Source organism: Hemitrygon akajei, chromosome 2 (assembly GCF_048418815.1).
Source record: "Hemitrygon akajei chromosome 2, sHemAka1.3, whole genome shotgun sequence".
NCBI lineage: Eukaryota > Metazoa > Chordata > Chondrichthyes > Myliobatiformes > Dasyatidae > Hemitrygon > Hemitrygon akajei.
In genome coordinates, this window is record NC_133125.1 from 2401789 (window position 1) to 2415430 (window position 13642).

At 44.5% G+C, this 13642-nt stretch overlaps 1 protein-coding gene across 3 annotated transcripts in view; it reads left to right on the plus strand.

Annotated features, from left to right (window-relative positions):
• The window catches only part of mctp1a (multiple C2 domains, transmembrane 1a), a 553815-nt gene that overhangs the window by 121283 nt on the left and 418890 nt on the right, over positions 1-13642 (plus strand). For all 3 annotated transcript variants that reach the window (XM_073066356.1, XM_073066347.1, XM_073066365.1), the window contains exon 3: positions 2980-3094. In XM_073066356.1, coding sequence (XP_072922457.1) covers positions 2980-3094 — 115 coding nt within the window. The remainder of the gene's footprint in view (positions 1-2979; positions 3095-13642) is intronic.

Here is a 13642-nt window from a genome sequence, read left to right on the forward strand (position 1 = left end):
ATCATTCTCTGCCTTAAATACACCCAGTGACCTGGCCTCCACAGCTGCCTGTGACAACAAATTCCACAAATTCACCACCCTCTAGCTAAAGAAATTTCTCTGTTTGAAATGGGCACCCCTCTATTCTGAGGCCATGCCCTTTTGTTCTGGGCTCCCCCACAATCTGAAACATCCTTTTCATGTCCACTCTGTCTAGGCCTTTCAACATTCAAAAATTTCAGTGAGATCCCCCTCATCCTTCCAACTTCCAGCAAGTATAGACCCAGAGTCATCAAACGTTTCTTGTGTGATAACCCTTTCTTTCTCGGAAGCATCTCCTTCCATTTACTTTGTCCAACTCCACTCTCATACCACTGTGATTTCCTTTACTTCACTGAAATACTGCTACATCAGTCTTTATTTTCTCCATATCAAATTTTAAGTTGAACTCAATTATATTGTGATCGCTGCCTCCTAAGGTTCTCTTACCTTAAGCTTTCCAATCACCTTTGGTTCATTACATAACACCCAATCCAGTATAGCTGATCCCCCTCGTAGGCTCAATAACAAACTGCTCTAAAAAACCATCTCGCAGGCATTCAACAAACCCACTGTTTTGAGATCCATTACTGACCTAATTTTCCCAATCGATGTGCATGTTAAAATCTCCCAAGACTATCATAACATTACCTTTCTGACACACCTTTTCTTCTTCCCATTGTAATTTCTGGTCCACATCTAAGCTACTGTTGGGAGGCATGTATATAACCACCATCAGGGTCCTTTTACTCTTGCAGTTTCTTAACTCAACCCACAAGGATCCAACATCTTCCAATCCTCCGTAACATCTACGAGTTTGATGTCATTCTTTACCAGCAGAGCCATGTCATCCCCCTATGCTTATCTTCCAATCCCTCAGAAACCATGGACATTCAGCTGCCAACCGCTGCCATCCTCAGCCACAATTCAGTGATGGCCACAACATCATACCCAACAATCTGTAATAGTGCATCAAGATCATCCACTTTATTTCTTATACTCCATGCATTGAGATATAACACTTTGAGTACTGTACTTGCTACCCTTTTTGATTCTGCATCCCTCATGCACTGATACTCACCCTGCTGGCTGCAATTTTGTCCTATCATCTGCCTGCCCTTCCTGACAGTCTGACTGCACGCTATCTTTGTTTTTTTGCCATCCATTTTATCCTGAGTCCCTTCACTCTGGTTCCCATGCCCCTGACAAATTAGTTTAAACGTTCCCCAACAGCTCTAACAGACTTGCTCATGAAAATATTGTTTCCCCTCAGGTTCAGGTTCAACCCATCCCTTTAGTACAGGTCCTACCTCCCCAAGCAGAGATCTGAATGATTCAAGAACCCGAAGCCCTGCCCCCTGCATTAGCTACTGAGCCACGCCTTAATCTGCCAAATCATCCTGTTTCTGCCCTCACTGGTGTGTGGCACAGGCAGCTACCCAAAAATTACTACCCTGAAGATCCTGCTTCTCAGCTTTCTGCCTAGCTCTCTATATTCTCTTTTCAGGACCTCTGCTTTTCCTTGCTATGTCATTGATACCAATATGTTCTAAGACATCTGGCTGCTCTCCCTCCCTTCCCAAAATGCTGTGCATGTGATCTGAGACATCTTTGACCCTGGCACCTGGGAGGCAACGTACCATTTGGGTGTCCCGTTCTTGTCCACAGAATCCCCTGTTTGTTCCCCTGACTAATAAATCCCCTATCATTACCACTCCCCTCTTCTCCCTCTTTTACTTCTTCACCAGTCTCATCCGGGACAGGATGAGATGTACCCCAGGCTACTGTGGGAGGTGAGGGAGGAGATTACTGAGCCTCTGGCAATGACCCTTACATTATCAATGGGGACGGGAGAGGTTCCGGAGGATTGAAGGATTGCAGATATTGTTCCCTTATTCAAGAAAGGGAGTAGAGATAGCCTAGGAAATTATGGACCAGTGAGTCTTAATTCAGTGGTTGGTAAGTTGATGGAAAAGATCCTGAGAGGCAGGATTTATGAACATTTGGAGAGGCATAATATGATTAGGAATAGTCAGCATGGCTTTGTGAAAGGTTGGTTATGCCTTAAGAGCCTGATTGAATTTTTTGTAATCTTGCATTGATATTTCATCGTGAAGTGAGAGGGAAGAAGCAGTCATTACATTGTGACATAAATCTGACAGAAATGTGAGTTTAGTCTGAGCAGCTGAATCCCAAACATCTCCTTCTAATTGTCAATTCAATGAATGACTACTACAAGTATAATTTTACTTTCAAGTTGAATGTAGCTAGAAACACTCGTAACAAGTTAAACCAAACAGTTATTGAGAGTTTGAAGCTGCCTGCTTTGAAAAGAAAAGAACGTCAGTTTGTTTGTCTTTGATATGTTGCCGGATTCATTAGCAGAGGGTTCTTGTCAAGAATGAGTCATGATCTGACAGATGCTTCTGCAGGGAAGACCGGAGATCGTCTGCGTCTCCTGGGAAAGGCGGAAAAGTTTGAAAGGAGTGTGATAATTATCTCACCACGGTAGCGCAACACCTTTATCTCTTGGGGCGTCAGAGTTCGAAGTTCAATTCTGAGCCATCTGTAAGGAGTCTGTACTTCCTCCTTGTGAAAGCGTGGGATTCCTCCGGGTGCTCCAGTTTCCTCCCACAGACCAACTTGTAGGTTAATAGGTCATAGTAAATTATCCTGTGATTAGGATAGGGTTGCATCAGGGGTTGATGAAGCCACCCTCAGTGTGAAAGGACAACATCTTATATTCTGTCTGAGTAGTCTCTGCTGGTGTGAATATTAATTTCTCCTTCTGGTTAAAAAAAATAAATTCCCTCTCGTTCCCCTTATTTGCATTAACGAGCAGGTATGTCTAATAAAGTGACCACCGAGTCACAAACACGAGGAAATCTGAGCGTAATATGAAGTTTCCTTTGAAGTTCTCTTTTAAGGTATCCAATTATTTCTTTTATTTACTTTCTGCAGGAGAACCAAGAACTTGGATCAAGTAAAATCGATCACCTGTTGGCAAGCACAGGGATGTACCAGTTGAACATCCTGCTAAAGAGTGGCCATAACCTGGCAGTACGAGATCGGGGAGGTAAGAAACGGAACATCTTTGCACCATCTGGAAAGAGCAGGATTTCCCACTGGACAACCATTTTAATTGCTATCTCCATTCCCATTCTGGCATGTTGGTCCATGGCCTCCTCTACTGCCATGATGAGCCCACTCTCAGATTGGAAGAGCAACATCTCATAGTCCATCTGGGTAGCCTCCAACCTGATGGCATGAACAATGATTTCTCTAACTTATTCCCCCCTCCTTTCCTCATCTTCAGTACTCCACTTTGTCCCCTACTTACCTCTTCTCTGCTCCTCACATGCCTATCATCTCCTTCTAGTGTCCCTCCACCTTCCCTTTCTCCTTTGGTTCACTCCTCTCTCCTATCAGATTCCTTCTTCTCCAGCCCCTTACCTTTTCCACCTATCAACTTCTAGGTTCTTACTACATCTCCCCTCCCCACCCATGGCTTCACCTATCACCTTCTAGCTTGTCTTCCTTCCCCTCCTGTCATCTCCTTATTTTGGAGTCTTCTCCCTTACTTTCCAGTCCTTATGAAGGGTCTCAGCTCGAAACGTTGACTGCTTATTCATATCCATAAAGGTTGCCTGATGTGCTGAGTTCCTCCAGCATTTTGCATGTGTTGCTTTGGATTCCCAGCATCTGTAGAATCTCTAGTGCTTTTAATAGATAGATGCCTGTGGAATGCAAGTCCCAACAAAAAGGCTTAGTACTTGGGCCCTTGGCTCTTCAGTGAAGCATCAGCCATCGATGACCTCCTGTTTCCATGGTCCTCTGAAGGTGATGGTTGGAGTTCATCAATGCTTCTGCCATCCACTGCATCCACTGTAAAGGGGACTGACCTGTACAGCTTCACCAGAGCCTTGCTGACCAGCCTTATTTGTTTCCACTTCTCACAATGGGGATGTAGGGTTGGACTTTGAGAGGCTCAACCAAAAATAAATAGGTTAAATTATACTGATAGTCACAGTGTGTCTTTATTTACTTACACTAACCATAGAAAGCAAAGGCAACAAATCCAAAGAGAAAAGGTATTTCAGTAAGCATTCGTCAAGGGTCCCCATGATAGGCTCATTCAGAAAGGCAGGAAACATCAGATCCAAGGACTTGGAAGTGGTTCATCCCAAGAAGGCAGAGGGTGGTTTAGATGGAGTGCATTCTGCCTGGAGGTTGTTGACCAGTGGCGTTCTGCATGGATCTGAACTAGGAATTCTGCTGTTAGTGATTTTTTTTTATAAATGACTTGGATGAGGAAGTGGAATGGTGGATTACACAAGTTTGCAGATTACACAAAGGTTGGTGGCGTTGTGATAGTGTAGAACGTGTTCGCAGGTTGTAACCAGACATTGACAGGATGCAGGACTGGGCTGAGAAGTGGCATATGGAGTTAAATCTGGAAAAGTGTGAAGTGATTCACTTTGGAAGGTTGAACTTAAAGGCAGGATTCACATCCATAGGTTGCTCAGAGCTGCAGTGCAAGAGGGCCATTTTTGGGTTCCACGGTAGCATAGCAACTAGTGTTATGCTATTGCAGCTCAGGGCGTTTGGAGTTAGGAGTTCAATTGTGATGCCACCTGTACGGAGTCTGTACGCCCTGCCCATGGAATGCATGGGTTTTGTCTGGGCACTTGGGATTCCTCCAGGTGTTCCAGTTTCCTTCCACATTCCACAGATGTACAGGGAAGGTCAATTGGTCATTGGAAATTGTCCTGTGATTAGGTTACGGTTAATTGGGTTTGTCAGGGGTTGCTAGGGCAGAAGGGCCAACCCTGTGTTGTATCACTAAATAAATAAACATGTTGATAGGGTGTTTATGAGGGTGTATGGTATCATTAATTAGGAGATTGAGTTCAAGAGCAGATAATGTGGCAGCTCTCTGAAACTCTGGTTAGACCGCATGGAATATTGTGCTCAGTTCTGGTCGCCTCATTATAGGAAGGATGTGGAAGCTTTAGGGAGAGTGCCGAGGAGATTTACCAGGTTGCTGCTTGAATTAGAGAACGTGTCTTATGAAGAAAGGTTGAGCAAGCTAGGATTTTGCTTTTTGGAGCGAAGGAGGATAGGAGATGACTTGATAGAGGTGTTTAAGATGATAAGAGGTATGGATGGAGTGGACAGCCAGAGACTTTGTTCCAGAGCAGCCATAGCTAATACGAGAGAACTTACTTTGAAGCTGATTGGAGGAAAGTATAGGAAAAACGTCAGAGGTACAGAATGCAGTAGGTGTGTGGAATGCACTCGGGGGTGGGGGGGGGGTAAAGGCAGATACATGAGCGATATTTAAGAAACTCTTGGATAGGCACATAGATGTAAGAAAATTGGAGGGCTATGTGGGAGGGAACAGTTAGATACAGCTTGAATTTAGATTGTGAAAAGTTCCACACAACACTGTGGGCCAAAGGGCCTGTACAGGTACTGTGGAGTACTGTTCTCAACTCCATGCCCTTAAAATGTTTAGAAAGACAATTGTCTGTTTAACTTAACAGAGGCATTTTATTTGAAAAATTGGGGTTCCCAGTCCAATAGACTTCCACCGGTTTATACTTTCTATGAGCCATAAATGGAATAAGGAAAACTGCCATTAGGGAATGTGTGTGTGTTAAATCACTGGTTTAAAAAAAGCATTCCCTCCCCCTTCCCTCCTCTTCTATTCCCCACTCTGGTCTTCTATCAGGTTTCTTCTTCTTCAGCCCTTTACCTTTCCTACCCACCTGGCTTCACCTATCATCTTCCAGCTAGCCTCCTTCCCCTCCAACCACCTTTTTATTCTGGCCTCTTCTCCCTTCCTTTCCAGTTCTGACCAAGGGTCTCAACCCAAAACGTCAACTGTTTATTCATTTCTATATATGCTGCCTGACCTGCTGAGTTCCTCCAGCATTTTCTGTGTGTAGATCTGGATTTCCAGCATCTGCAGAATCTCTTGTGTCCATCTTGTCAGCTTTTGGCTAGAGTAATCATAGGGAGATCGGATAGATGCTGGGGCCAGAAGTGAAGCCAGAGGAGAGAATTCAGGTTGGTAGCTACCTCTGGTAAATTTGTGCATGCAGGATAAAGCACCAACTTCTCCCATTGAACTAAAATATAAAATGGAAAAGGTATGACCATGGCCCAGTATTCAGTTCCAGATACATTAGGATGATAGGTTAAGTTGCTGAAGTCATGGACATCTGGAAGACAATGTGTGGTATACATTTCTCAGACATATCATAGAATCAGAATCAGGTTTAATATCACTGGTATAAGTTCTGATATTTCTTGTTTTGGAATAGCAATACATTGCAATGCATAATAATAAAAACTATAAATTACACTAAGATGTGTATGTGTGTGTATGTATGTATTATATATATAAAGAAAATTAAATTAAGTAAGTAAGTAATGCAAAAAAGAGAGGGGGAAATACTGAATTAGTCTTCTTGGGCTTATTGTCCATTCAGAAATCTGATGGTGGAGGGGAAGAAGCTGTTCCTGAAATGTTGAGTGTGTCTTCAGGCTCCTGTACCTCCTCCCTGTTGGTAGCTATGAGAAGAGGACTTGTTCTGGGTGACAGGGGTCCTTAATGATGGATGCCCGTTTGAGGCATTGCCTTTTAGAGATGTCCTCGATGCTGGGAGGCCAGTGCCCATGATGGAGCTGGCTGATCAGCAGCTTTTTCTGATCCTGTGCAGTGGCCTGTCCACACCAGACGATGATGCACCAGTTAGAATGCTCTCCATGGTACATCTGTAGAAATTTGAGAGTGTCTTTGGTGTGCCATATCTACTCGAACTCATATTGAAATATAGCTGATGTTGTGTTTTTGTTGTAATTGCCTCAATATGTTGGGTCCAGGATAGATCCTCATAAATGTTGACACCCAGGAACTTGAAAATGCTCACCCAACAGAATTGTGGAGTACAGAAATGTGCACTTCTGCCAACTTGTACAGTACTGTGCAAAAGGCTTAGGCACATATATGTAGCTAGGGTGTTAAGAACTTTTGCTGAGTACTGTATTTGTCATCATGGAGAATGAGAGGTGATCTGAGAGAGGTGTATATGATGATGAGAGACATTGATTGTGTAGATAGCCAGGGTTTTTTTTCCACCTCCCCTATCCGCCTTCCTTTTCCACCTTCCCTTTCCACCTCCCCTTTCCACCGTCCCTATCCACCTTCCCTATCCACCTTCCCTATCCACCTTCCCTATCCGCCTCCCCTATCCGCCTCCCCTATCCGCCTCCCCTATCCACCTCCCCTTTCCGCCTTCCCTATCCGCCTTCCCTTTCCGCCTTCCCTATCCACCTTCCCTTTCCGCCTTCCCTATCCACCTTCCCTTTCCGCCTTCCCTATCCACCTTCCCTTTCCGCCTTCCCTATCCACCTTCCCTTTCCACCTTCCCTATCTGCCTCCCCTTTCCACCTCCCCTTTCCCCTTCCTTTCCCCCTCCCTTCCCCACTTCTCCTTCCCTCTCTCCTTCTCCCCTTCTCCTTTCCCTCTACCCTTCCATTGGTTGTCAGTCATTGTGAGGAGTTTGTCAATGATTCCATTGTGTTTCTCTGCTTTACTGAATACATGTAAAAAATAAATAAGACATTTGTGAGGCCTAGTTTGGAGTATTGTGTGCAGTTTTGGTCACTGACTTACAGGAAAGATTGAAAGAACGCAGAGAAAAATTTACAAGGATGTTGCTGGGACTTGAGGACCTGAGTTACAGGGAAAGATTGAATAGGTTAGGACTTTATTCCCTAGAACATAGAAGATTGAGGGTTGGTTTGATAGAGGTATACAAAATTATGAGGGGTATAGATAAATACAAGCAGGTTTTTTCCACTGAGCTTGGGTGGGACTAGAACTGGATGGCATGGGTTAAGGGGAGCATGAAGGGAAACGTTTTAACTCGGAGGATGGTGAGAGTGTGGAACGAGCTGCCAGTGCTAGTGCTGGACGCTGGTTCAATGTCAACATTCAAAGGTTCAAAGGTCAAATTTAATGTCAGAGAAATGTATACAATATACAACCTGAAATGCTTTTTCTTTGCAAAACATCCATAAAAACGGGGAAGTGCCCCAAAGAATGTACGACAGCTAAACGTGAGAACCCCAAAGTCACCCCCAACTCCCCCCTCCTGCGCGTAAGCAGCGGCGAGCAACAATCCCCCTTACCCCCACCGGCAAAACAAAAAGCACACCCGCGACTGAGCACAAGCGTGAGCTAAGCGATAGCAAAGACACAGATCTTGCAGTTACCCCAAAGACTATCGCAATTCATCCGGCATTCGGCAGCCCACAGGTTCTCTCTCTCCCTGATAAGGGAGATGGAGGTATCCCCCATTTTCACAGCAAGCAGGAGACATAACAACCCATTGGTTTATGATGTTAAAAGTCTGTTTTGTTGCTTTTTACGAGTTCTGTGCCCGAAGATCGCAAAGATCTCAGATCTTCGGGCTCACAGTGAAAGATTTTCCAGCCTCCCCGACGACACATAAGTCTCCTGCCGCGACACCGACCTTCGATCCACCCGTTTCCAGAGTCTCGAGATCTTAGGCTTCCAAACACGAGGCAGCCTCTCAGGCCAACCCCTCGGCATGCCAAACAATAGCCGGTCCAGAAAAGCCGAGGACAGTTCCCATTCTTTGGCAAAGAACCAAAGTCAGTGTGTAACTCCAGGTCAGGGTCTTCAAAGGAACCCTGAAAGGGAAAAATAAGGATATTAAAGATGGAAATAGAGCTGTTTCCAAAGATACAAGCAAAGGAGTCGCCATTTAGCGCCATCTTTACTCCACCTCCGTCTCCAGACATTTAAGAGCAATTTGAATCAGTACATGGATTGGAGGAGTATGGAGGCCATGGTCCAGTTGCAGGCCAATGGGAGTAGGCAGTTTAAATGGTTCAGCATGGACCCGATAGGCCGAAGGGTGTGTTTCTGTGCTGTAGTGTTCTATGACTCCAGTATATTAACCAATGAGAACACAATGAGAAAGCGAATGGTACTGGTGGGATTAAAATGCACAGTGATCAGGTCTGACACACAGCCACAGTGGTAAATGAAGCTGGGTGGTACTAATTACATTCTTGCCTGCCCCCTCTTACCATCTGAAGCTGGTGGTGAAGTCATTACAAAAATTTTAAAAACTTGGAGAAAACTTTTGCAGAGCATGGTTGCGAGCAGACACACTGTTTTCAGATAATATTTGAGTGGAGAGGAGAGGGAGTGCCCCTACGGCGGGGGTTCCCAACCTGGGGCCAGAGAATCAGGGGTCCAAGGAATAAGAAAGGTTGGGAACCTCTTCCCACTATTGAACACATCTACAAGGAGCATTTGCACAGGAAAGCAGCATCCATTATAACCATATAACCATATAACAATTACAGCAGGGAAACAGGCCATCTCGGCCCTTCTAGTCTATGTCAAATGCTTACTCTCACCTGGTCCCACTGGTCCGCACTCAGCCCATAACCCTCCATTCCTTTCCTGTCCATATACCTATCCAATTTTACTTTAAATGACAATATCGAACCTGCCTCTACCGCTTCTACTGGAAGCTCGTTCCACACAGCTACCACTCTCTGAGTAAAGAAATTCCTCCTTGTGTTACCCTTAAACTTTTGCCCCCTAACTCTCAAATCATGTCCTCTTGTTTGAATCTCCCCTACTCTCAATGGAAAAAGCCTATCAACGTCAACTAAATCTATCCCCCTCATTATTTTAAATACCTCTATCAAGTCCCCCCTCAACCTTCTACGCTCCAAAGAATAAAGACCTAACTTGTTTAGCCTTTCCCTGTAACTTAGGTGCTGAAACCCAGGTAACATTCTAGTAAATCTTCTCTGTACTCTCACTATTTTGTTGACATCTTTCCTATAATTTGGTGACCAGAACTGTACACAATACTCCAAATTCGGCCTTACCAATGCCTTGTAGAATTTTAACATTACATCCCAACTCCTATACTCAGTGCTCTGATTTCTAAAGGCCAGCATACCAAAAGCTTTCTTCACCACACTATCCATATGAGATTCCACCTTCAGGGAACTATGCACCATTATTCCTAGATCATTCTGTTCTACTGCATTCTTCAATGCCCTACCATTTACCATGTATGTCCTATTTGGATTATTCCTACCAAAATGTAGCACCTCACACTTATCAGCATTAATCTCCATCTGCCATTGTTCAGCTCTCTCTTCTAACTGGCCTAAATCTCTCTGCAAGATTTGAAAACCTATTTCATTATCCACAACACCACCTACCTTAGTATCATCTGCATACTTACTAATCCAATTTACCACCCCATCATCCAGATCATTAATGTATATGACAAACAACATTGGACCCAATAAAGATCCCTGAGGCACACCACTAGTCACCGGCCTCCAACCTGACAAACAGTCCATTACTACTCTCTGGCATCTCCCATCTAGCGACTGTTGAATCAATTTTACTACTTCAATATTAATACCTAATGACTGAACCTTCCTAACTAACCTTCCGTGCGGAACCTTGTCAAAGGCCTTACTGAAGTCCATATAGACAACATCCACTGCTTTACCCTTGTCAACTTTCCTCGTAACCTCTTCAAAAAATTCAATAAGATTTGTTAAACATGACCTTCCACGCACAAATCCATGCTGACTATTCCTAATCAGACGCTGTCTATCCAGATAATTATATATACCATCTCTAAGAATGCTTTCCATTAATTTACCCACCACTGAAGTCAAACTGACAGGCCTATAATTGCTAGGTTTACTCTTAGAACCCTTTTTAAACAATGGAACCACATGAGCAATACGCCAATCCTCCGGCACCATCTCTGTTTCTAATGACATTTGAAATATTTCTGTCAGAGCTCCTGCTATTTCCACACCAACTGCGCTCAAGGTCCTAGGGAATATCCTGTCAGGATCTGGAGATTTATTCACTTTTATATTCCTTAAAAGTACCAGTATTTCCTCCTCTTTAATTGTCATAGTTTCCATAACTTCTCTACTTGTTTCCCTTACCTTACACAATTCAATATCCTTCTCCTTAGTGAATACCGAAGAAAATAAATTGTTCAAAATCTCCCCCATCTCTTTCGGCTCCACACATAGCTGTCCAATCTGATTCTCTGAGGGACCAATTTTATCCCTCACTATCCTTTTGCTATTAATATAACTGTAGAAACCCTTTGGATTTATTTTCACCTTACTTGCCAAAGCAACCTCGTATCTTCTTTTAGCTTTTCTAATTTCTTTCTTAAGATTCTTTTTACATTCTTTATATTCCTCCAGCACCTCATTTACTCCATGCTGCCTATATTTATTATAGATCTCCCTCTTTTTCCGAACCAAGTTTCCAATATCCCTTGAAAACCATGGCGCTCTCAAACTTTTAACCTTTCCTTTCAACCTAACAGGAACATAAAGATTCTGTACCCTCAAAATTTCCCCTTTAAATGACCTCTATTTCTCTATTACATCCTTCCCATAAAACAAATTGTCCCAATCCACTCCTAAGTCCTTTCGCATCTCCTCAAAGTTAGCCTTTCTCCAATCAAAAATCTCAACCCTGGGTCCAGTCCTATTCTTCTCCATAATTATATTGAAACTAATGTCATTGTGATCACTGGACCCGAAGTGCTCCCCAACACATACTCCGTCACCTGATCTATCTCATTCTCGAACAGGAGATCCAACACTGCCCCTTCTCTAGTTGGTACCTCTATGTATTGCCGCAAAAAAACTATCCTGCACAGATTTTACAAACTCCAAACCATCCAGCCCTTTTACAGAATGGGCTTCCCAATCTATGTGTGGAAAATTAAAATCCCCCACAATCAAAACCTTGTGCTTACTACAAATATCTGCTATCTCCTTACAAATTTGCTCCTCCAATTCTCGCTCCCCATTAGGTGGTCAATAATACACTCCTATCAGTGTTACTACACCTTTCCCATTCCTCAATTCCACCCAAATAGTCTCCCTAGAGGAGCTCTCTAATCTATCCTTCCAAAGCACCGCCATAAGATTTTCTTGGACAAGCAATGCAACACCTCCTCCTCTGCCCCCTCCTACTCTATCACACCTGAAGCAACTAAATCCAGGAATATTTAGTTGCCAATCATACCCCCCCTGCAACCATGTTTCACTAATAGCTACAACATGATATTTCCAGGCATCAATCCATGCTCTAAGCTCATCCACCTTTCTTACAATGCTCCTAGCATTAAAATAGATGCATTTAATAAACTTTCCACCTTTTCCTCTCTGTTTATCCCTAACGATGCGATCAACTTTATTATCTTTTTCTTCCTTCTCCCTTACATCTTCGGTCTGAGCGCTCCCCTTCTCTGTCACCTGCCTGTCCTCCCTCACACACTGTCTACTAGCTTTCTCTATCTGTGAAATAACCTCCTCTCCCCTAGACTCTTCAAATTGATTCCCACCGCCCAACCATTCTAGTTTAAAGTCTCCCTAGTAGCCTTAGCAAATCTCCCCGCCAGGATATCGGTCCCCCTTGGATTCACGTGTAGCCCGTCCTTTTTGTACAGGTCACACCTGCCCCAAAAGAGGTCCCAATGATCCAGAAACTTGAATCCCTGCCCCCTGCTCCAATCCCTCAGCCACGCATTTATCCTCCACCTCATTCCATTCCTACTGTCACTGTCGCGTGACACAGGCAGTAATCCCGAGATTACTACCTTTGTGGTCCTTCTTCTCAACTGCCTTCCTAACTCCCTATATTCTCCTTTCAGGACCTCTTCCCTTTCCCTACCTATGTCATTGGTACCTATATATATCACAACCTCTGGCTCCTCACCCTCCCACTTCAGGATATCTTGGACGCGATCAGGAACATCCCGGACCCTGGCACCAGGGAGGCAAACTACCATCCGGGTCTCCTGACTGCGTCCACAGAATCGCCTATCTGACCCCCTAACTATCGAGTCCTTTATTACTACTGCCTCCCTCTTCCTTTCACTGCCCTTCTGAGCTACAGGGCCAGACTCTGTGCCAGAGGCACGGCCACTGTTGCTTCCCCCAGTTAGGCTGTTCCCCCCCCCCAACAGTACTCAAACAAGAGTACTTATTGTCAAGGGGTACAGCCACTCTCTAGTACCTGACTCTTCCCATTCCCCCTCCTAACCATGACCCACTTGTCTGCCTCCCGTGGTCCCAGTGTGACCACCTGTCTGTAACTCCTCTCTATCAACCCCTTGCTCTCCCTGACCAGACGAAGGTCATCGAGCTGCATCTCCAGTTCCCTAACACGGTCCCTTAGGAGCTGCAGCTCGGCGCACCTGGCGCAGATGTGGACGTCCGGGAGGCTAGGAGACTCCAGGACCTCCCACATCCGACACAGAGGACAACAAGCTGCCCTCACACTCATACTTCCCCTTTCCTCAAATAACAGGGAAAACTGAAACCTAAACCTACCTTGCCTCGCCAGTTTCCACCTAAGCCAGTTGAGCCCAAGCCTTTAAGCCTTCACTCTGCTCCCGACTCAGTCTGCTGCCCGCTGTATAAGGCTGTGTTCCTTTTAAATCTTCCGTGCTTCACTGCCCGCCTGCAAGGAAGGGCATGAAGTGATACAGGGAGAAGG